Here is a 21,403-nt window from a genome sequence, read left to right on the forward strand (position 1 = left end):
AAATTTATTTGTGAAATTTATGATAACTTATTGGAGCTTGATTTCATTGGTCTATGGTCCTTACTATACATTGGATAAAATCATTTAGATAGTCTCAATTAATTGGTTTAATTATTAATTATAATTATCAAAGTTGATCAGGTCAATTTTAGATAGTTCACAGAGTTATGTAATTTAGAGAAGAAAAGAGAAATTATATAAATAAGTTTAAATCAATGTTCAAATAATAAATAATTAATTTGATAGAGGATTTAAATAATTATTTAATTAATTAAATCAATAGAAAATAATACAGGCATTGATTTTAAGTCCAATGGGCTTATAATTAAATAAGAAATTTCACAGGCCTAAAGCCCATGATAATTTCGACCAAAGGCTGTTAATTGGCTATTATTTTATTGATTTTTTAATTGAAATAAATGAAATGATTGAGTCTATAAAAGGAATGCTAAGTGAGAGATTAAAATTACTTGTTTTTGAGAAGATTAGAAGATCTAGTCTTGATGCTCTAAGTTTTAGATTCTCTCTACAGCATAAGTCCCTTTCTAAGCCTCGATATTCTTTTCTCTTCTTCTCTTTGTATCTATCTCATGTGTTTAGAATTGTCCACTCTAGTCTAAGAGATTCTAATGATACTTTGGAAGACTGTGAAGAAACTGAAGATCGGTTCAGTTTCTTGGTGATATCCTGCGACAGAAAGGATACAAGGGTTAGAGAAACTGAAGGAATGACACATTCTTTCCGTTGCGTATAATGTAAGTGTTCTTATCATTATCTCTGTTTAAATTCAATTGTAGAAACATGTTCGAGGTTGTCTTATATTAATGTATTTAATATATAATTTACATGAAAATAATTAAGATCTTGTATAAGTTTTTCTAACACATGTTCCCTGAGTCGCCTCTATCCTACACTGTTAAGGGTAAGGATGTCTTAGGCAAGATTATTGGAGAAAATGACCAAATTACATTTAATTAATTTTCCAGTGCAAAGAGATAATTATGTGATAATTATGTGTAATTAAGTAACTATTTAACTAATTAGTTTTATTTGAAAAACTTTATATTACTTAAAATAATATTAACCAGGGTTTTGATTAATATTATCTTAGTATAAGATAATTATTCAAACTGATAGATTTTAAGATAATGTTAATTTTTGAATTAGCTGATATGTATTTTAAGGTATAAATATATTGTCTTAAACTTAATTAAACAAACAAATTATAAAAATTAGGGAGGCTATAATAGTGGCTGACGCCACTCACTGTCTGGTATAGTTAGTGGCGCCACTTTGATGCCACCCTATCTCTGGGATTTGAAATTTAAATTTCAAATTTATTTTTTATTTAATTATTAATTATTAATTTGATTTAAATAAAAAATTAAATTAATTGATCAATTTGATTTAATAAATTTAATGAAAAATAAATATGTTTTATATTATCTTTATAAACCTAAAAAGAAGCGATTATTTAAAGCGGTGGTTAATTGTTGTTATCACTCTCTCATAAAAGTATCGATAAAATTTTCTAGGCCTCAAAATTCTAGAACTTTCTACAAGCCTTCTCTCTTCTCCAAACTCTCTAGATCTCATGTGATGAGAACATCTAGAGAGCCTAAATATTCAACCTGTGAATCCTACGTGCTCTCACATGTCATTGTGTATTAGAGAAATGACTTGAAAGACTAAGGTGTGAGTCTTACTGGATAGGATGATCGTTGATTATACTAAAAGACTCAAGGAATCTTGATAGGATTCAAGTGGTAATCTCATTTTCCTTGTTTTTGTTGATTTAATGTATAGATATATGTACTGATCCTGACTAGTATTAATATTTTTTAAAATCTCCTTCCCCAACATTCCGATGCGTCTCTAGTTTTATTCAAATTAATACCAATAATGTGTATCTAAACATTACACACATTGGCGTGACATTGCTTTTTAAAATAGTGGGCCCCAGTTTAAACACATCATATGCAGAGTGAAGGGTTTTAAAAATTTATTTATAGACCAAAACTATGGCAGAATCTTATATATCATACATTAAATCAAAGACTTACAAAAGTTATGTCTATACCTCTTGTTGCCAATCAAGTGTCATCGCTATCTTTTAGTATAATTGGAGTTCCTTCAAAAGCACATAAGATGACTATAGTTGGTCAGTCCCCCACAGCTTCTCGCTTTTCATGAATGTGTCTCCCCCTCTACTTATGTGAGTTTGACCCGCCTTTGACTCTGATTGCTTCTGACTCCCTATGAGCCGTTTTACGACCTTACTTTTTCAAAGGCCCCGATAGCAGACGGTACACTACAGGCTTCTACGTATTTCTTAGAAAAACATACTGAGTTGGGTTTCCAAAAAGTAACCGACTCTTTCCAGGTCTAGTGCCGAAGCAGAGTACAAGGCACTCATCGTTACTACCTCTGAATTGTTATGGATTTCTTACTTGTACGCTACAACATTTTCCCAGTGCGCGGAGCCCCAACGAGGAAGGTGTTAGTGGTTTATCATTGGGTCAATAATGCTACTCCATCTTTTTGTGCTATTACTACTCCTAGGGCGGGGAAGTCGAGACCTAACAAAATAAGTAAACCTGAAGAGACTTGCTTCTTCAAAATAAGGTGGCTAAGACAGGAAAATATAGTGGAAACATGAGTTGGCTTTTACCCTTCTACCTATACCACAGTTGAAGCACCTAAAGGAGAATTTGGTGTCTTTTTGGTCAGCAATAGAAGCAATCGTCTCTACCATCGTAAAATAAATTGTTTTTAGTGAAGACAACTGGAATGGGACGATCAGGTTGGTTTAGGGCAGCAGCACACCAATAGGTGGATTGCCATTCTTGTACTGTTTGGATAAAGGGCGTTTCTTGGAGAACGGTCGTACCATGGGCAGGTTGTTGATACTCTGGAGAAAATGTAGAGGTTTTTGAGTGGGATGGGATCGGAGCCACCCCCCTAGATGGCTTGCTGATTCCGGGTGCTCTGTTGTCTCTCTTAGCTCCGCTTGGATGAGCTGACCTTTCTCTTACAATACTAGGATTTTCGCTTTTGCTCTTGCATTCCATAATGGGAAGAACCTCTTCTTGTACATCAAGCCCTGTATAGTAGGACAGAGAAAAGAAAAGGTACCCCTCCACCCCAGCCTTTCTCTCTCTCGAGATATCTATAGAGAGAGAGAGAGAGAGAGAGAGAGATTCTATGCGTGAGCAACCCGACTGTGCGTTACATGTTCTCTACAGGCCGCACTCCATCTTTCTTCCGAATGAGCCCATTTCTCTTTTGATTTGGAAGACGAGCGTTGCGTTCAGTTCGAAAGGCATGGTTTTCAGTATGTCTCCAGATAGGCATCACTCTTTGTTTTCTTTTTCTTACTTGACATTGGTAAAAAGGAGGAAAAGAACTTTGATCTCCTTTACAATATGAAGAAATAAATAAGGCTCCCTTAATTTATTAAAATCTCTTAAGGTTAGTAAAAGTGCAACGAAGACCCTCTTTAAGAGATAAAGCTCCCTGCTGCTAAAAGAGACCGAAGAAGGTTCAACTAGCGCTTAGAGTTCTGGAAGTGCAATTGGGGAATTCTTTTCTTTGTTTCCAACCCAAAATAAAATTCCACCTCGACTCCCCTCTACCAGAGAATCCATGAATTCCGAGCATTTAAGGTATCTTATTTCGGAACCTATAGTAGTCGCCTCTAGTTACGAAAAACAACAACAACAAGAGCAACCTACCAAAAGGAGGAGCAGTATATGCAAGGTCTAAGTCAACCATAATTGTTCTCCTTGGTACCCCTCCCTCTTCTTCTTCCTAAAATTCTAAGTAACAGCCCCACCCGCTTCCATAGAACAATATCCCCTGACATACGGCCTTTACGCTACTACAACTGTGATGTGAGTGGTTCAAATTGGTGGGGGAAAGGATCTCTTTTCTGCAACGAAAAAAAACATAGCAGATTTGACTCGGCACAACCTAACGACTTTAGATCAGTAAATAAACCTAAAACTATGATGATACAATAGAAGAAGAAAAAAACCACCTTCGTTCATCATAGATTCAGAAATAGTAGAAGGTGAATGCTCTAGAAGAGAGACGAATTGAGATCAGTTTCAAGAGATCGTAACCCCTTTTAGTAAGCTTAGCAGACCAAAGCTGAGGGGACCAAAGATCATGGCTCATGGACCTTTGTACAAACTATCTTTAGTTCAAAAGTGACGAAAGAGAGACATGCTAGCCCGACTTAGAGGACCAATGACTTCGCTGACTTTCGCTCCTCTCACATTCCTTACATGATAGCACACAGAGAAGACGGCCGTGGTGGCACCCGCCCGTGTTAATCTTCGTCTGACCACGGATCTCTGACGGGTATTATCCGGACTGAGCTTAGACTTTATTGGCTTCTTTACAAAAAAAAAAAAAGAAAGAAAGAAAGAAATTCCTAAATAAGGTGCCTCTGCGCAGGGTCATCCATCGAATCATAAGAGAAGTTTTCCAACTTTAATGAGTTAGTACCCACATCTCACACTTAAGGCTAAAGAGGGTTTTAGTTTCGTGGGAAGAAAAAGAAGGGGCTTACCGCATCTACCTTCTCATTGCTGCGGGAAACTTACTGCACCCTCCTTCCCATCCCGGTAATCATAAGGTGCAAGAATTCTTTGCATCCGTAGAGGAGGCTCATCCATGTCTCATCGCTTCAGTGAATCACTTGAGCCCTAATACATTTTTTGGTGCCATGGAGCTAGACTAGTGAGCTATTACGATCTCTCTGGCAAAGAGCTGAGAATAGATAGAATGTCTTCCTGGGTTTCAAGAAGAAAGAATGTAGAATTATAAGCCCTTGAATGTACCTTAAGAATCACTAACCTCCGACTCCCTAAACTTGGTGGGTGTGACTGCTTCTTCCGACCTCTATCCAAACAACTCATTACACTGTTCAACTAAACTCATTGACTTCGCGCTCTATTCGGTCGGAAACCGGTTCGAGAACCAACTTATTTTGAATGGGTCACCAATAGAACCGTCGATTCTTGAGAATCTAAGATCGGGACCACCTTTAATTTAAAGCTAAGCTGAAAGCGCAAGTACTCGATCTCAAAAGCGGCAAGTTCATGTTCGCTTCCTCAATCTCGAACTCTGGTAGTTGGTGAGGCATTTCTTTCTCAAAGTTATGTTTCTTGCTTGTTGCTTTAGAAAGAAGGGTGCAAACATGAGGTCTAATCTCATCTAGAGAGGGACCATAAGGAGTGGCGGCAAAGCTCTTGATTGATCAATGCCGGAGATTTTCGAGAAAAGGTCCCATCCTTCAATATCATGATTGGGTCGACCAGGCGAGGCTAGGGGAGTGGTTTCTCTTTGGGCAGACACCCCCATTGTGAGGTACCATCAACAGCAAGACCATACAGATGGCATCGCGAATCCCCTACCAAAGTGACTGAACCACCACTTCTTGATCCGTTCTTTCCAGCACCCGAAGCGATAGCTTCTAGCTAGTTCAGTGGATAAGATGGCCGCGCTCCAACTCACTCAAGATTGGGATGGCAGTGGTCTGCTGGATGGCTCAGAAGAGAGGCATAAAATGATATGTCTTTCCTTCCCCTTTAGTGGTGGATTTTACAATAACTAGGGTTTTCACACCCCATCGGGTACTTTAGATGATCCAATTTCCGCAGCGAATGATTTTTTATGCAAAAAAGACAAAATGGGATTTGATTTCTACTCATAAGGAAGGAAGGTTAGATACCTTTGACAAGGTTGTATTTTAAAGCAGTGAGACTGTGAGTTGTTTGAAGGTGTTCAGTCTAGTCTTTGGTAGTGATACTGCTTTTAAAGAAGGAAATCTTGTCAAGCGCAATAACGAGCATCCAATCCTTGCCTGTGGACTTTGAGATTCACATGAAGATCCTCCAATTCAATCCTCAACATGCAAGGACGTGTGTGGGCACGTAGAATATTATGGACATTTTATAGTCTTGATCGGTAAAATATGCACGCAATTGTACGTGGTCATGTCAAGTAATAAATTCTCTAAGAACAGATATTGTCCCACAAAGACTATTAACCAATTACCAATAATCACTTTTCACTTTCTATTTGGTGATTAAAATTGAAATGAATAATTATAACTACGAACACAATTTAAATAAATGTAAACAGAACAGTAAATCAAAAGATAAAATCAATAACAAAAAGTCTAGAGAATTAATTTCATCAACTTTTCATTCTATTAATTTTACTAATCAATTCTAAATCTCTTCTTCCTATTCTAATAGCAGGTTAACAAAAATCGATTCATATTCTTTTTCAAGATATAAGATCTCAACCTATATTCAAGTTTTCTACATCTCTGTGATAAACTTAAAAACATAGCGGGCATTAAGAATGGTAACCTAATTGCTACACAAGTCATATATGTACTCTCGTCCAATATGTAACATATGTCTATATAACGATAGCATATCCATTCACACCTTTCGAGTTTTGAATAAAAATCATAAATCAAGCAAATAGTGAGCAAGTATTTACAAGCATTAAGCAAACATCATATAGATTAGAAGACAGACGAAGTATCAATCGAACATCATAATAAAATTAAATCAAAATTCAAGCGACTACATTAACCCCTAGATAGAGGATTTAGTTCATATCAGTCATGACTAAAATCATGAAACAATTATTCAGAACCCTAAAATTAAACTACTAAAAACTAAGAAAAGTGAAGAAAAATATATCAATAATTCTCCACAGCTGCTAATCCCAAATCTCATAAATCCCCTTACAAATGACTTAACAATCTTATTTAAACACATATTCCTCAAATTTTACTGAGGCGGGTCGCGGCTTGTCCATTCCTCAGTCTCAACCCATGTCCTTTTTTCTAGGAATTCCTATCTCCTCTGGAAGTTCAGGCGTCGCGACTTGATAGACCAAGTCGCGACCCGCCTGAACTTAATCTCCTTCACCGAATCGCCTCTGTCTTCGTCGAAGTCGCGATCAAAATTTTCCCGGCTCACCCGCGTTCACACAAAAATGGCTAAAGACGCCCAAAATACCCATTTTCATCATCAAATCCACTCATTTCCTCTCCATTCTCCAATTCATAGAAAAAATCTGTCAAACAAAACAAACATAAGCATAATACTGAACTAAACTCACAATTTGACTCGAAACTAAGACAAAAACACACTCTAAAACTATCGTAGAATAAACTTATCAAACTCACTCAAACTTAATATTTGCTTACCCTCGAGTAAAGAATCTAACTAGACTCAAACCTAAGCAAACCAAGTTGACATAACTAACCAATTCCAACACTCAAAACTGCTACGCACATATAATTCTTAGGAAAGCAACATACTAATTAAAATATTTATCGAGATTTTCAGTCAAAATACTTCACCCCTTCACTACAATCTATTAACACCAAAGCCCCTTCACTGCAATCTATTAACAACAAAGCCCATTTACTCATAACTCGCAAATAAAACAATTGAACCACTTTATGCACCTCAAATTCTCACCAACTAACCACATAACCAAGTTATTCCATAATCCTGCATTACTTACTATTCTCCATTAATATAAACAAATAAACAAATAAGAATCACTAGGACTTTACAAAGGTTGTAATAGAAGGCTTAGGTACAGGTAGATAAAAAAAACATTTTAGGCTTAATCATACCACAAGCATTCCAACTAAACAAACTTTCCCAACAATTCCAATCCATTCATCCCTTGTTACTCCTTTTTATTTTCAATGATTGAGCAAATTATGCAAAACAAACTCATTGTTTTTTACAATATTACACTCCCCCAAACTTAGATTTTTCAATAGATAATTGTTTGGGAGTGGTCCTTTTTCACTTTCTTTTTCTTTCTTTTAACTTTTCTCAATCACAAAAAAATTTCTGAATAACTCATGATACATAGCATCCCATTACACATTCACTCTCCACACATAATAGTTTTCATGCTCATGGTAAGGCTCAAAAAAATGTGTTCACAAGAAAATAGTTATAAGGCTCAAAAGAGCTAACTAAGGATAAAATTTAATAGGGTTAGATTGAAAGGCACAACCAGACTAAAAATTGCCTATGTCTTTTTCCTAAATGTGCATTGTTTCAAATTTTATCTTAAATAGTAAGCAAACAGGTTCTAGAATTTTTTTTTCAATGTTTTTCAATCCACAATCCAAATTCGACGTGCATAAAATAACTCAATTATAACATTTGAAAATCATGAGCAATAGATCTCTAATGTCAACGGATCACAGTGAAAATAAAAAATAAAAAAACAAAGTATTCTAACCAAGCACGCAGATTGCTTCATAAGCGCATCAACTTTTCCTTTGGATTATACAGCATAACATTCAATCACATCAAAATGGTAACTATCATCAACTTAGTCAAAAACCTAAAACATGACTTAATACAAACTAACTAACAAACCAAGCTGAAAAAACACATCAAATAACATAAAACTAAATATAAATCCCTCCACCAAACTTAAAACTTAACATTGTCTCCAATGTTATAATAAAAGTGAAAGAAAAAGAAAAAGAAGCATACCTTGCTATGAATGTCAAAACGAAGGCAGTTCTTGGAAAGGATGCCGTGGTGATGGGTACGAAAAGTAGTGTTTATCCGCTTCTTGGTTAGACCATCGGTAACCAACTCATTTTGTCGGTCCGCTTGGGCTCAATGTTAATTGTGAAGTTCCCCCAAATAGTTATGGGTATGTTGGTTTTGGTGGATAATGTAATCCAATCTTGCCATGTGCAGATTCAATGGTGCCTCAATTGCCATAAATTGAGGCTAAGCTCCTCTCCTCTCCTCCTCTGCTTGCCTTGGTTTTTCTTGTTGTGGCTCGGTTGGTTGAACATTCACTGGCTCATGATCTTGGTATTCATCGCCTGCCTATTGGGCCTCACGGGGTAGTCTCACAGGTGGCAACAATGAGGGTGGCTGAAAATTATGTCTAGATATAGGATTCATGGATTTCCTATATATATCACTAGGGTAGATGGGTACTTCCCACACCTCACATAAATTAGTAATCATAGAACCATGCCCCAGGCCTGCTGTGGTAAGTTTACACAAATCCTTGATATTCGTGCGGATCGCCCGACCAATGTCTATCGTAAGACCTTTCGTTATCGCATATACTAAAAGACATCGATCGGGGCCAACCTTAGAAAGATGATTATTAGCATTAAGCGAGCATTCACAAATAAAGTTCAAGCCTTAGTCATTTAATTCATTTGATACCTCTTTAAATACTTGGGCTCACCCTCATTAAAAACAAACCGTGCGCCAAGAATGCCTAATGTTTCAGCCACATCAATCCAATCCACCTCACTATAATAAGCTAATTGATAATATTCATCATCTTCAGTTCACAACATGGGTAACCCATATAGTCTGTTGATGTTCTCAATATTGCATTCCACTGTTACCCCTCTCACAAACACTTTCCTATCCACTTGGCCTGGGAAGTTAGCATAAAATTCATATACCAAAGAACAATGGGCCTTCTTCATATTCCTATCTACAAAACTTTTCCAATTTTTGCGTTGAATTTCAGTGCAAATTAGGTCATAGGGATACTGAGGGTACAGAGATCCTGGTACTCCATCCCTTTCTCCTGAACCACCGACCATAAACATAACCTCTTATAATGCTCAAAAGCATCCTTATTAATAAATTTGGTCGGGTCATATTCCTTTGGTGGAGGAGGTGGTTGTACTTCTGGTGGTGGTGGGGCACTAGATGAAGAGGGTCGTGAGGCTTACTCTAGTAGGGTTCTTCCTTGGCCCCATAACAATTAAAAAATATTTTTCACTCTTGTTTTTAAGCAAAATTCGGCAGCACCTCCCCTTAAATTTCTTACTTCCCCCAAATGAAATAGGAAAATCACAATACCAACCTAAAAAACACAATATATACTAGCAATTTGTCCCAAAATTCCAATGAAATCTCTTAACAATCGATCACCAAACTAATTCAATCGCAGAACTTGAAGAACATAGAAAATTAGAGACTTACTTGCCTTTGAATTGTTGATATTTCCCACAATATTCAAATATTCTCCTTTCTCCAATGGCATATATAAGATGTTGTACCCTAATTTTAGCACGAGTCCATGCACTCAACTCGGGTACACCTGGCAGATAAATATACGAAGAAATGACTAAGGGAAATGATATCCTCTTATTATTCACGTGGACAAATCGAGATTTAGTGGTCATACGTGGTGTAAGGCGTCCAGAGTTTATCCCGAGCTAAGGATGTAATAGCTCTGAAGTGCGAGCTCATACTTTTAAATAGTTGTCGAAGCATGAGCTTGAAGGAGATATCCAGCTTGTGGTAATTCTAGTATATTGCATACTCGCGGATCCCTAGAGACTCTGAATCCCTTTATACGTTTATTTATGACCAGACTGTCATATTTATTATCTGAGATAGCGGGAACCTGTTATTCTATTATCAAATCATATCCCAATATAAATGGGAATTATTTGTATTAAATGTAATCATTATGTAAATGCATGACTAACTCACGTGGTTACCCAAACATTTCCATGGAATTCCCTTATAAATAATGGGAATATTAGACAGGAAAAAGGACCATCATTCTGTAATACCAAAAACTCTGCCAAAATAGAGAGAGAAACAACAATAATATTGACTCGTAGACTAGGTAGATTTTAACCACTGAACCACGTAAAAGTTATGTGTTCTTGAGTGAATTCATATTATTATTCATTTCGGTTTACTATTAAGCACTAATCTGCCTTATTATTTCTTAATACACTATTGGCGAAAAACTGCGTTAACATAAGACTATCTAGGGTTTTGATTAGAAGAATGAATGGAGGGGAATATGAATCTAGGAAACTCCAGAATTTTCCTACGACCCATATTCAAGCACGGCCCGTCTCTACCCACTCATAATTCATGCTCTTTGACTTTTGCAAGGGTCGCGACTTATAAGGGCAAGTCGCAACCTAAATCCTTCAGAAACTCCAAATTTTTCCTACGATTTTGTAACTCCCAGGAGTCACGACTCAGCTTAAGAAAGTCGTGACTTGGTCCTCAAAGAGATTTTTTTCTCAGCCATTAGTCATTTTTCACGATGTGCACAGTTCCTAAATACAACCTCCTCAAAAACTAAATAAAAATGAATCTTTACAACTCCAAAACAAAATTAAATAAAATTGTTCAACTAATTAAGAATTAAAACAAAAAGAAAAATAAATTATAGGAATGCATTCTACAGCGCTGTCTTTAACGTCATTTAGTCGGACTTTGAACACCCAATTCAGAGGGGTTCCAAGATTACCACAGACTTGCATTATTTCACCGGGCCTTCCAAATAGTGTTTCAATCTCTGACCATTCACCTTAAAGTGTCCTATTTTCTCGCTATGAACTTGCTCTACTCCATAAGGCAATGAGACAACAATTGTGTATGGTCCTGACCATCTCGACTTCAATTTACCCGGAAAGAGCTTTAACTGAGAGTTAAATAACAACACTTTGTCTCCCAGTTGGAAATCCTTCCTAAGTATCCTCTTATCATGAAAGGCCTTGGACTTTTCTTTATAAATCCTTGCATTCTCATAGGCATTATTCCGAAATTCATCGAGCTCGTACAACTCCATAACCATATTCTGTCCCGCCATAAAGAGATTAACGTTCTGCTTTTTCACAACCCAGTAAGCTTTGTACTCTAGTTCCACTAGTAAATAACAGGCCTTACCAAATACCAATCGATACGGTGACATACCGATTGGATTCTTGAAGGTTGTACGATATGCCCAAAGTGAATCATCAAGAATTTTTTACCAATCCTTCCATGATGTATTTACAGTCTTTTCCAGGATACTTTTAATCTCCCGATTTGACACTTCTGCTTGACCATTTGCAAGTGGATGGTAAAACAAAGCCTTTTGATGATGAACTTCGTAACAAGCACATAAAGTAGTGAATGACTTGTTGCAGAAGTGACTTCCTCTGTCACTAATTATTGTTGTTAGAGTACCAAACCGGGTAAAAATATTTTTGTGAAGGAATGTAAGTACCTCTTTACCGTCACAAGTAGGAGTTGTTGTAGCTTCCACCCATTTAGAAACATAGTCCACCGCAAGAAGAATGTACTTATTATTATAAGATGACGGGAAAGGTCCCATAAAGTCTATTCCCCACACATCGAACAACTCAACTTCCAGAATTCCAGTCATCGGCATTTGATCTCTTCTCGATATGTTACCTATCCTTTGGCAATGATCACAACTCTTTACAAAGGCGTTAGCATATTTAATTAACGTAGGCCAATAAAACCCACATTGCAGAACTTTTGTTGATGTCCTTGTTCCTCCGAAGTAACCGCCACAATGAAGATTGTGGCAATGAGTAAGAATGAAAATGATCTCCTCTTCAAGGACACATCTTCTAATTATTTGATCAGCACACTGACGAAAGAGAATGGGTTCATCCCAATAATAATGTTTGACTTCCGAATAAAACTTTTTAATTTGTTGTCTTGACATGTCCAGAGGCACAACTTTAGCTACCAAATAATTGACATAATCAGCAAACCACAGTATCTTTTCTTCATTTTCAATAGAAGATAATTGTTCACCCATGAAGTTGTCATCAATTTGTACCTCTTTCTCATTAGGCTTTTCTTCTTTTTCCAATCTAGATAAATGATATGCAACTAGATTTTATGTCCCCTTTTTGTCACGAATTTCCATATCAAACTCTTGCAATAATTGGATCCATCGAATCAAGTGGGGTATGGCATCCTTCTTGTTCATAAGGTACTTAATAGCAGAATGGTCTGCGTAGACAATCACCTTATTACCAATTAAATATGGCATGAACTTATCGAACACAAAGACAATTGCAAGTAATTCCTTCTTAGTAGTTGCATAATTTAATTGAGCATCATTCAAGGTCCGACTAGCATAATAAATTGTTTGAAATACCTTGTCAATTCACTACCCCAGAACCGCTCCCACTGCATAATCACTTTTATCGCATATCAATTCAAAGGGGAGTTCCCAATTTGATGGTACCATGATCGGTGCAGTGATCAATTTCTCTTTCAAAGTATTGAAGGCACGTCAACAATCATCATCAAAATTAAATTGTACTCCATTCATTAATAGTGCAGATATGGGTTTAGAATTCTTGGAGAAATCTTTAATAAATCTCCTATAAAATCCAGCATGTCCAGGAAAACTCTGAACACCCTTTACTGAAATTGGAGGAGGCAAGTACTCAATATTTGGTATCTTTGAACAATCTACCTCTATGCCTTTGCTTGAAATCTTATGGCCCAAAATAATTCCTTCACTCGCCATGAAGTGACATTTTCCCCAATTCAGGACCAAATTAGATTATTCGCATCATTTTAACACATTCTCAAAATTCTTTAAACTCATATCAAATGAGGAGCCAAAGAGCGAGAAATCATCTGTTTACCGAGTTTTTCGGAAACGAATACAAACAGAATAATAAAAAGATAAGAACTGTAGAAGTGCAGAAATGTAACTAAATAAACAGTATTTTTACGTGGTTCAGGCGTTAACAAGCCCTAGTCCACGAGTCGATGTAATTATACTTGTAAAGAATTACAGTAAAATAGCTGGTGTACAAGAACTTCACACACTCACAGTGTTTCTCTCGGGTTCTCTTGAAGAAGATGAAGCTAGAAAGATTTTAGTAGAGTTCTTGCTATATGATTTGTTGGCCGTCCCTCCTATTGTAAAATGAGGGGGTCTTTATAGCTAGGGTTTTGGATTAGGGTTTTTCTCTACGTCCATGAGTCTTAATTACACCAGCCATAAATAGGGGATACAATTACTGTAGTAGCATGGCTACAAGACTCTATGTGGGCATATTTACGTGAAAGTATGGGGAATACACAAAGTCAGCCGTCTTTTCCAAGTTGTCAGCGGAACAGTAGGCGAAAAGGTACCCTTAGGTGTGCTGGGATGTGTGCGGCTTTGACCTGTCGGGCGTGTCAGGCGGGATCCTGTGTCAGGTGGATATCATTCCAAATATGCCTCCTCCACGACTCGACCGCCTGGTCTTGTTCCGTGCGAGGCACGGAACTGTTTCCGCGAAGACCACTTGAAGAGCTTCTCCTGGAAGGAGCTTCCCCGAAGGATACCCCTTCGGGAGTCCGGGAGATTTGACGAGCCTCCGTGTCGCGTTTGCTTGAAAGAGTAATCCGGACACTAAACGAGAGAGGCGAAGCCTTTCTGTCCATCTGCGAGCTCTGGTCACCTACCGTGAAAGACATTGATAATTCTGCTTCCCCAAGGATATCCATCTAAACGCTATCCGGAAATCTGGATAACATTTACCCCCCAAGGTCACGGAGCTTTGAGAGATCCGGGAGCTTGTACAGTCCTCCGGGTATTCCGATTTCTTAGATTAGGCGAGGGGGCCACCTTCTGTGTTCCCGGAAGTGTTCCTTTTTCCCGCCTGAGTGTTAGTATGAAAAAGGAAGGGAATTTCTTCTGTTTGAACTCAAGTACTCAAGTGCGGCAAGGGCCACGCGTCATGCCGGGAATGGTTCTGCGACCAAGACGTGTGCGTGAGGCGACTGGTTGAGTATGCGTGCGTCAGGCATCTGAGTAATGATTTGACGGTTTTTAATGGTACTCCGGGCCCGAGGTGGTATAATGATGGGAAATAAATACTTTATTTCCATCCGAGGAGTCATAAATAGGATCGTCGCTTCATCTCCAGCCGTTGGATCTGATGCACACGGAATGGGAAGATCGGGACCGTTCATTTGAGGAATTCGAAACGACTTCTTCCCTGCTATTAAAACGAGGGAACGGACCTTTCTTCCTCTTTACGCTTTCAAATTCTCTATCTTTCGGATTTTCAGATTCCCAAACCTTCGAACTCTCAGGCTTCCAAGCTTCCATTCCTTCGAACTTGCCATTTCTTTTGGTAAGGGATCTAGAAACTTTTCTTTTGATTTGGCAGTGGGTTTATTTTCCGAAGTTCAGGGTTTGAATCGCCGTTCGTCTTTGCAGGTTTTACTTCTCGCGATCGTGTTGCGCAGTGATCTGGTTACTCCTTCAATCTTCAACTACCCGAATACCAGTAAGTATTTCTACTTTGCTCTTTCCTCCCAAACCTTAGGTTGTTGGTAGTTGTTAGAGTTGAGGTTTCTGCCATTATCGCCTATGTGCATGCGTGAATAGGGCTTTGATAGGCATGCGATTGATGTGAGTTGATAAGTAGTCTCTTTTGCATGCTTTGACGATTTGCGTTTGGAAAGTCGTTCCTTGTCTTGCTTGCGTTGTTCTGGTTTGCTGTTTTAGGGCATAAGCATGAACGCCTTTAGGGTGTCTTTCTCTGGAGAAACACCTCTCTCGGCGGGCTTAGGCTCGGAGTCTGAGTTTGGCTCCTTGCTGTCCTTCGGGTGGCATGGTGCCAACCCTTCGGCAAGCTCGGTGGGAGCCTCTCCAAGCAGTTTTCGGGGGGGGTCTCCCCGACGCCTTTGATACCACTAGGGTATGACAAGGGTGCTGACTGCTTAGAGTGTTTTCTTCTTTGTTTCTTTTGTTCAGTGACAAACGTCTCAAAGGAACAACTCCTCGTTGTGGCGGAGGCTGATTCTGCCCAGGAGAAGGGTTCCCTTGTCGCCGGCGCAAAGGGGAAAGGAAAGACAAAAGTGGTCGCGGCTAGCCCACCAACTACCAATAGTTCAATCTGGGAGATGGACCAGAAGCCGAACCTGTTCAGGAACTACGGCATGCTGGAGTTGTACTCCTCAAAGGCAGGCCTGAAGAACATCCCAGGCCTGATGTGGCACCATCTGTCGGTGCTGGGCGAGTCGGCTAGTCAGAGCCACGAGGGTTTTGGTGCCTGGATCTGGGCACACATAGTGTGTGGGGCGCACTTGCCCCTAAGAAGTTACTTTGCCAATTTCTGTGTGAAGGCGGGGATTGCCCCTTTCCAGTTGATTCCCCCCAGCTACAAGCTCCTAGCGGGGTGGTTCATCTTTTGCAAGTCCCGGAAACTGGAAGCTCCTACTCCGGAGGAGGTGCTGTACTTCTACGGGTTGAAGTCTCAGCCCATGAGGGGTCATTCAGACAAGGTGGGATTTTACAGGCTGGAGAGGCACCCGGACGTGATGTGTCCGACCTGTCATACCGCGAGGGTTCCAGACCTCCGGGAGTACTGGTTCCTGACGACTGGCTTCCCACTGAAGAGGGTGCCAGCCCTATCTTTGGACTTCAAAATCCCTGGTAAGTGCTCCTTCCTCTCCTTTTCAACTTTGTTTCTCTGCTTTTGCTTTGCCTTTCGGGAGGATCTCTAATGCTTGTATTTGAATTTTGCAGAAGTCGTTCCGCGGACACCTCGCTGTGCGGAGATGATAAGGAGGTCCAAGTTCTACGAAGGGCTCTCGGAGGAAGAGTTGAAAGTAGAGGGGCTTGTGACCTCCGAATCTTTGAGGGAGTATGGGCTACTCGCCTCTTTCCAAAACATTGAGCCAGTGAGTGGCAGGGGGCAAAGTCAGGTGTCAGCTGACATCCGGGAGCAGATTGCCCTGGAGCTGTCCAAGGTGATCAACCAAGCAGCCCGGGACGAGAATACTTTATCCCCTAGTTGGGCGGAGAGGTTCCCCGACCCTCAGCCGGAGGAAGAGGAGATCGAGGCTCTCCACGCCGTGGCTTACCCTAACGAAGGGACTCCGGGGGCTGGTACCTCCGGGAGAGGTAAGACTAGTTTTTGATTGATCCACATCCCCAGCCTGTCTGAGGTTTCCCGGACCTCTCAGATGGGGTTCGATCCTCACTTCCTTAGGCTAGATCCGCGTAGGATACCCTTTGACAGATATTGCGATAGGGTAGATGAGCTCCTCGGGTGTCTGAGTGACGGTAGTCTGCCAGAAGGTGTCATCATGGTTGACCCTTCTTCCCTCAGCATGTCATTCCCGGACTTCAAGGAGTACGGGAGCTTCCTGGAGCAGGAAGCAGTGTTTTGTCTTGCTCGGGGAAGGCCATCCACGTTTCTCGTGCATGGTCGTCGCTTTCAAACTTTTATTTTTCTTGTCTCTTGTTCCCTGCTGGCGGACTTGCTTGTGCTTTTATGTTGTTGATTGTCTTGTCTTCTGCTTATCTTCTTTTTCACTGCTTGTTGGTTCGTTAACCTTGCTCCGTATGTTTCTTGCAGAGTACCCAGAAGCCAAGATGTTGGGGAGAGTCACCTTGCTCATTAAGAAGGCTGCCACCAGCCAAGACCCGTCCAAGGGGAAAGGACGGAAGGCCCAGGCTGGTAGGGGAGGTAAAGCTGCCACCCCCAAGAGGACAAGTGGCGAGGCGCAAGCGTCTCCGGGGGTAGAGAAGTCTCCTGCCGACGGGCCTTCCGAGACTATGATGGTCTCGAGTAGCAGCAGCGACGGGGAAGGGCTTGTGTTCCCCGTGAAGACGACTGGGGTGAGCAAGCGTCCCGAAGGGGATGCTGATGGCGCCGAGAAGAAACGCCTTAGACACTCTTCTCCTGGTCGAAGGCAACAACAACAACAACGACAGCAACCACAACTACAACAACAGCAGCAACAAGAACAACAGAGACAATCACCAACGCCACAGCGGCAGCAGCAACAACATCCAAACTAGCAGCAACAACAAAGGCAATTACTTCCGCTGCCGCAGCAGAAAAGGCAACAACAACAACAAAGGCAGTCACCTCCGCCACCGCAGCAGCAAAAACAATAGACCGGGGCCTTAATACCCCGTCTGCCTCCTCCTCCAGCCCAAAGGGAGTCCACCCTTTCGGGGTCTCCTTCTTCTCAGCAAACAAACCTTCCTCTGCCTGGCCTGAAGTTCCACTTCCCGCAGAAACCAACCCGTTTCCCCGCTGCCCTCCTGGAGGGTGTAAGACGGGCCAATAATTTTTTGAAGAGGCGGTTGGAGGCTGAGAAGGCCATTACTCAGGGAAGGGCAGACAACTTGTCTGCCGTGAAGAGAGCTGAGTTGGCCGAGGGGGTGACGTCTCTTCACCCGGCTGGAGCGGTTTTGGATGGCCCAGCCTTGGAGAAGAGGCTGGTGCCTAGGCTTGGACGTGCATTGGCGCCGTTCGGAGCGGAGATGATGGAGGACATGGCCCTGAGCTTGTGCGAGCTCAATTCTGAGAAATGGGCCATCAGTAGCAGCAAGGATCCGCTACTGCTGACACATTCCGTGAAGCAACAATTGTCCGGGGTAAGCCGTCAGTTAAGCTTTGGGATCATCTGTCTTAGCACATTTGGTTCTGCTTAACTCATTGCGTTGTCTTTCCGTGCAGGCCTCTCTGATTGCGGAACGCTCGTTCCGGGAGGTGGGTGCAGTTCTAGTTCAGCTGGAGGAGAGCCAGGTGGCTCGCCAGGCCTTGGAGGCGGAGAAGCAGAAACTGACCCAACAGGCCTTGGAGGCTTCGGAGAAGATTGACCAAGCCCGGCGCACGGCTGAGGAAGAGGCGGACAAGAAATATCTCGCCAAATATCAAGAGTACCGGGCCAACGCAGAGAATGAGTTCAGACAGCGGTCGGATGAGATGAAGGCCGAAAACTCCAAGCTTCGGGAAGAGCTGTCCCATGCCAGGGTGGAGAAGGATACCTTGGAAGCCCGCTTGCAATCAAAAAATGATCTCCTCCTTAAGCAGCAAGAGGAATATTCCACTCTTCAGAGTAAGCTGCACGAGGAGGAGCAACTTCATAAGAGGAGCAGGGATCTCGTGTCTATGCTGAAGTTGGGGCTCGCCAAGAAGGATAAAGAGATCGGAGCCTTGCAATTCACTGCCAGGGGGCATGTGACCGAGAAGCAATCCGTGCTGAACCAAAATAGGGAGCAGCGCAAGGAGATTGATTCTCTTAAGGGAGAGCGGGATGCCTCCAAGGCCGAGATGGACAAACTAAGGGCTCAATTAGCTGTCGCGGAGGCACAACTGGCAACCTCCGAGGCGGAGCGCTTGAAGGAGAAGGAGGATGCCGAGGTGATACTGAACAGGACGATTAATATATCGCATGTGGTCCTCATGCATCAACTCTGGAAAGTGAACCCGGAGGTACTAGGCTATCTGGGAGAGGATGCCGACGCCATGAGGGAGAAGCTACAGGTGTGGGATCAAGGCCCAGAGGCGTACGTCCAAACTTACAACATTGACGAATGTGCTGGAGCCCCTGAAGCGGGAGATCCCGGAGAGGCGGGGACCTCTGAACCTTCCCGTGACAAAGTTCCGCCTTCCAATGAGCCGACTCCGCCAGCCTCAGTTGAAGCCGATGTCCCCGAGACGGCGGTCGTGGAAGCTGCAGCTACCCCCAATGCTTGAAGGGGTTTTATCTTTAATTATTTTTCATTTGAGTTTTTCATTGCAGACATATTTGCCATATTTATAGCATTCTCCTTTCTTTTCTGCCGAGTTCTTTATTTAACTTTGCGTTTAGGGTAGACTTTTATACGGTAGAAACTGTTGTAGGGGCGCATGAGGTTTTGGTTCCAACGGCCAGAACCTATGCACATCCCACTTGAGGCTCTAACGGCTGATGTCTTTTCCCACGTAATTTCTAGGTTACGAAGGTTTCCTGGTTCCAACGGCCAGACTCCTTTCACCGTATTTTATCTTTCCTAAGGAAAATAGCCAATCCCGAGACTTGTAGTTATACTGTTCGCTGGGATTGCTAAGGTGAGCCGTTCCATGGCTCGGAACGGGAGTTCTTTTGGTGAGCGTCGCTAGACTTAAGGTTAGATCTTTGCGAAGCAATACTAACTGTCGTTGCGAACCTCATGGTGGCTGGCTTCAGGGACCTGGCACGGAGCCCTGCGAAGCAGGGCTCGTTGCTGTCGGGGAAATTGCCACGCCTACCAGGTGCGATCCCGGAGCAGGGGCTTTGCGAAGCAAGGCCTGCTGTGAGTGGGGGATCGACCATGTCTGCTCCTGGAGCAGAAACTTGCAGTGGTCGAGGAGCTTGCCATGCACTATTTTGTGAGATCCGGAGCTGAAGCCTGCGAAGCACGGCTTACAACGGTCGCGCATCTCGCCATCTTTCGCCTTACGGGACCCGGAGCTGGAGCTTGCGAAGCAAAGCTCTACAGCAATCGCGGAATATGTCTGCAAAGGACTTGTCAGGGAGTTGGGGGTGTTTCGGCGTAGCTCTCTGAATGTGCCTCACCCCCCAGTCCTGTTCATCGCTGTGCTACACAGGAGATAATTTTCATGATGCATAATGGCAGGCATTTCAATGGAAATTTTCACATAAACACATAATTCACGTAATGCAAACATGTTCATGGCAACAAATTAACCTAAGCTTAACAATTTAAAATTTTCAAACACAATGCTAGCACATAAGTGGTGTTCTGTGTATGTTTTGTTCAAGGGGCGTATGGCTATGCCTTAGCCATGTATACCCCCCCAAGTGAGCGTGGGGTCCGGACGTCTCCGGACCGCGTGGTCACTTGTTAAAACGCAGCTTTGAACACAGGGATAAAAAGTGCAGTAAAAGTGGAGTGAATCTCTCCGTGTTTCATTAAATTAGCCTGCTAGGCACGTGTTTTACAACAGGGAGGATTATTTCCACATTATTCACTTTTGCTAATTTCACCAAGGACTTCCGACTAGATCGTCCGGGGATTACTGGTAGTAACGGCGGAGGTGCTCCGCATTCCAGGCGCGTGGGACTTTAGATCCGTCGAGTCTCTTTAAGTGATACGTCCCATGGCCCACTTTTTCTTGGACTTCGTAGGGGCCTTCCCAGTTGGGTCCAAGGACTCCCACTCCCGGATCCTGCGTAGCAGGAAATACTCTCCGTAGGACAAGATCCCCAACTTCGAATGTACGGCTCTTGACTCTAGTGTTAAAGTGTCGGGCTATCTTGCCTTGGTACATTTTTAGTTGGACCTGGGACTGCTCCCGGAGCTCTTCGATCATGTCCAGGGACTCCTGGAGAAGGGCGTGGTTCCGAGTAGGGTCGTAGGTATCCTGCCTGTGAGAGGGGATCATAGTATCTACTGGGATGACGGCCTCGCAACCGAAGGTCATGGAATAAGGCGTGTGCCCCGTCGAAGTTCTCTCTGTTGTGCGATAGGCCCAAAGTACTCGCGGAAGTTCTTCCGGCCAGTGAGCCTTGCAGGCTTGGAGTTTTTTCTTCAACGTGGTCTTTAATATTTTGTTTACAGCCTCCACTTGCCCATTAGCCTGGGGTCTAGAGACTGCGGAAAAGCTTTTGATAATTCCATGCGAAGCACAGAAGTTCGTGAAGTGTTCACTGTCAAATTGCTTCCCGTTGTCGGACACAATTTTTCGTGGAAGCCCAAAACGACACACTATATTCCTGATGACAAAGTCCAGTGCTTTTTTAGATGTGACCGTGTTCATAGGTTCAGCCTCAGC

General features: G+C 42.0%; 2 protein-coding genes across 2 annotated transcripts; both read right to left on the reverse strand.

Moving 5' to 3' along the window:
• Positions 1 to 7,030: 7,030 nt before the first annotated feature.
• On the reverse strand, positions 7,031 to 11,781 carry LOC133814548 (uncharacterized). The gene is made up of 2 exons (XM_062247495.1): positions 11,391 to 11,781; positions 7,031 to 7,107 (listed from the first exon to the last, which is right to left on the reverse strand). The coding sequence occupies exons 1-2, from the start codon at positions 11,779 to 11,781 to the stop codon at positions 7,031 to 7,033; spliced, it is 468 nt and encodes a 155-aa protein (XP_062103479.1).
• Positions 11,782 to 11,838: 57 nt separating this feature from the next.
• On the reverse strand, positions 11,839 to 13,365 carry LOC133814550 (uncharacterized). The gene is made up of 4 exons (XM_062247496.1): positions 13,156 to 13,365; positions 12,988 to 13,019; positions 12,342 to 12,697; positions 11,839 to 12,191 (listed from the first exon to the last, which is right to left on the reverse strand). The coding sequence occupies exons 1-4, from the start codon at positions 13,363 to 13,365 to the stop codon at positions 11,839 to 11,841; spliced, it is 951 nt and encodes a 316-aa protein (XP_062103480.1).
• Positions 13,366 to 21,403: the final 8,038 nt, after the last annotated feature.

Source organism: Humulus lupulus, chromosome 2, assembly GCF_963169125.1.
Source record: "Humulus lupulus chromosome 2, drHumLupu1.1, whole genome shotgun sequence".
Taxonomy (NCBI): Eukaryota; Viridiplantae; Streptophyta; class Magnoliopsida; order Rosales; family Cannabaceae; genus Humulus; species Humulus lupulus.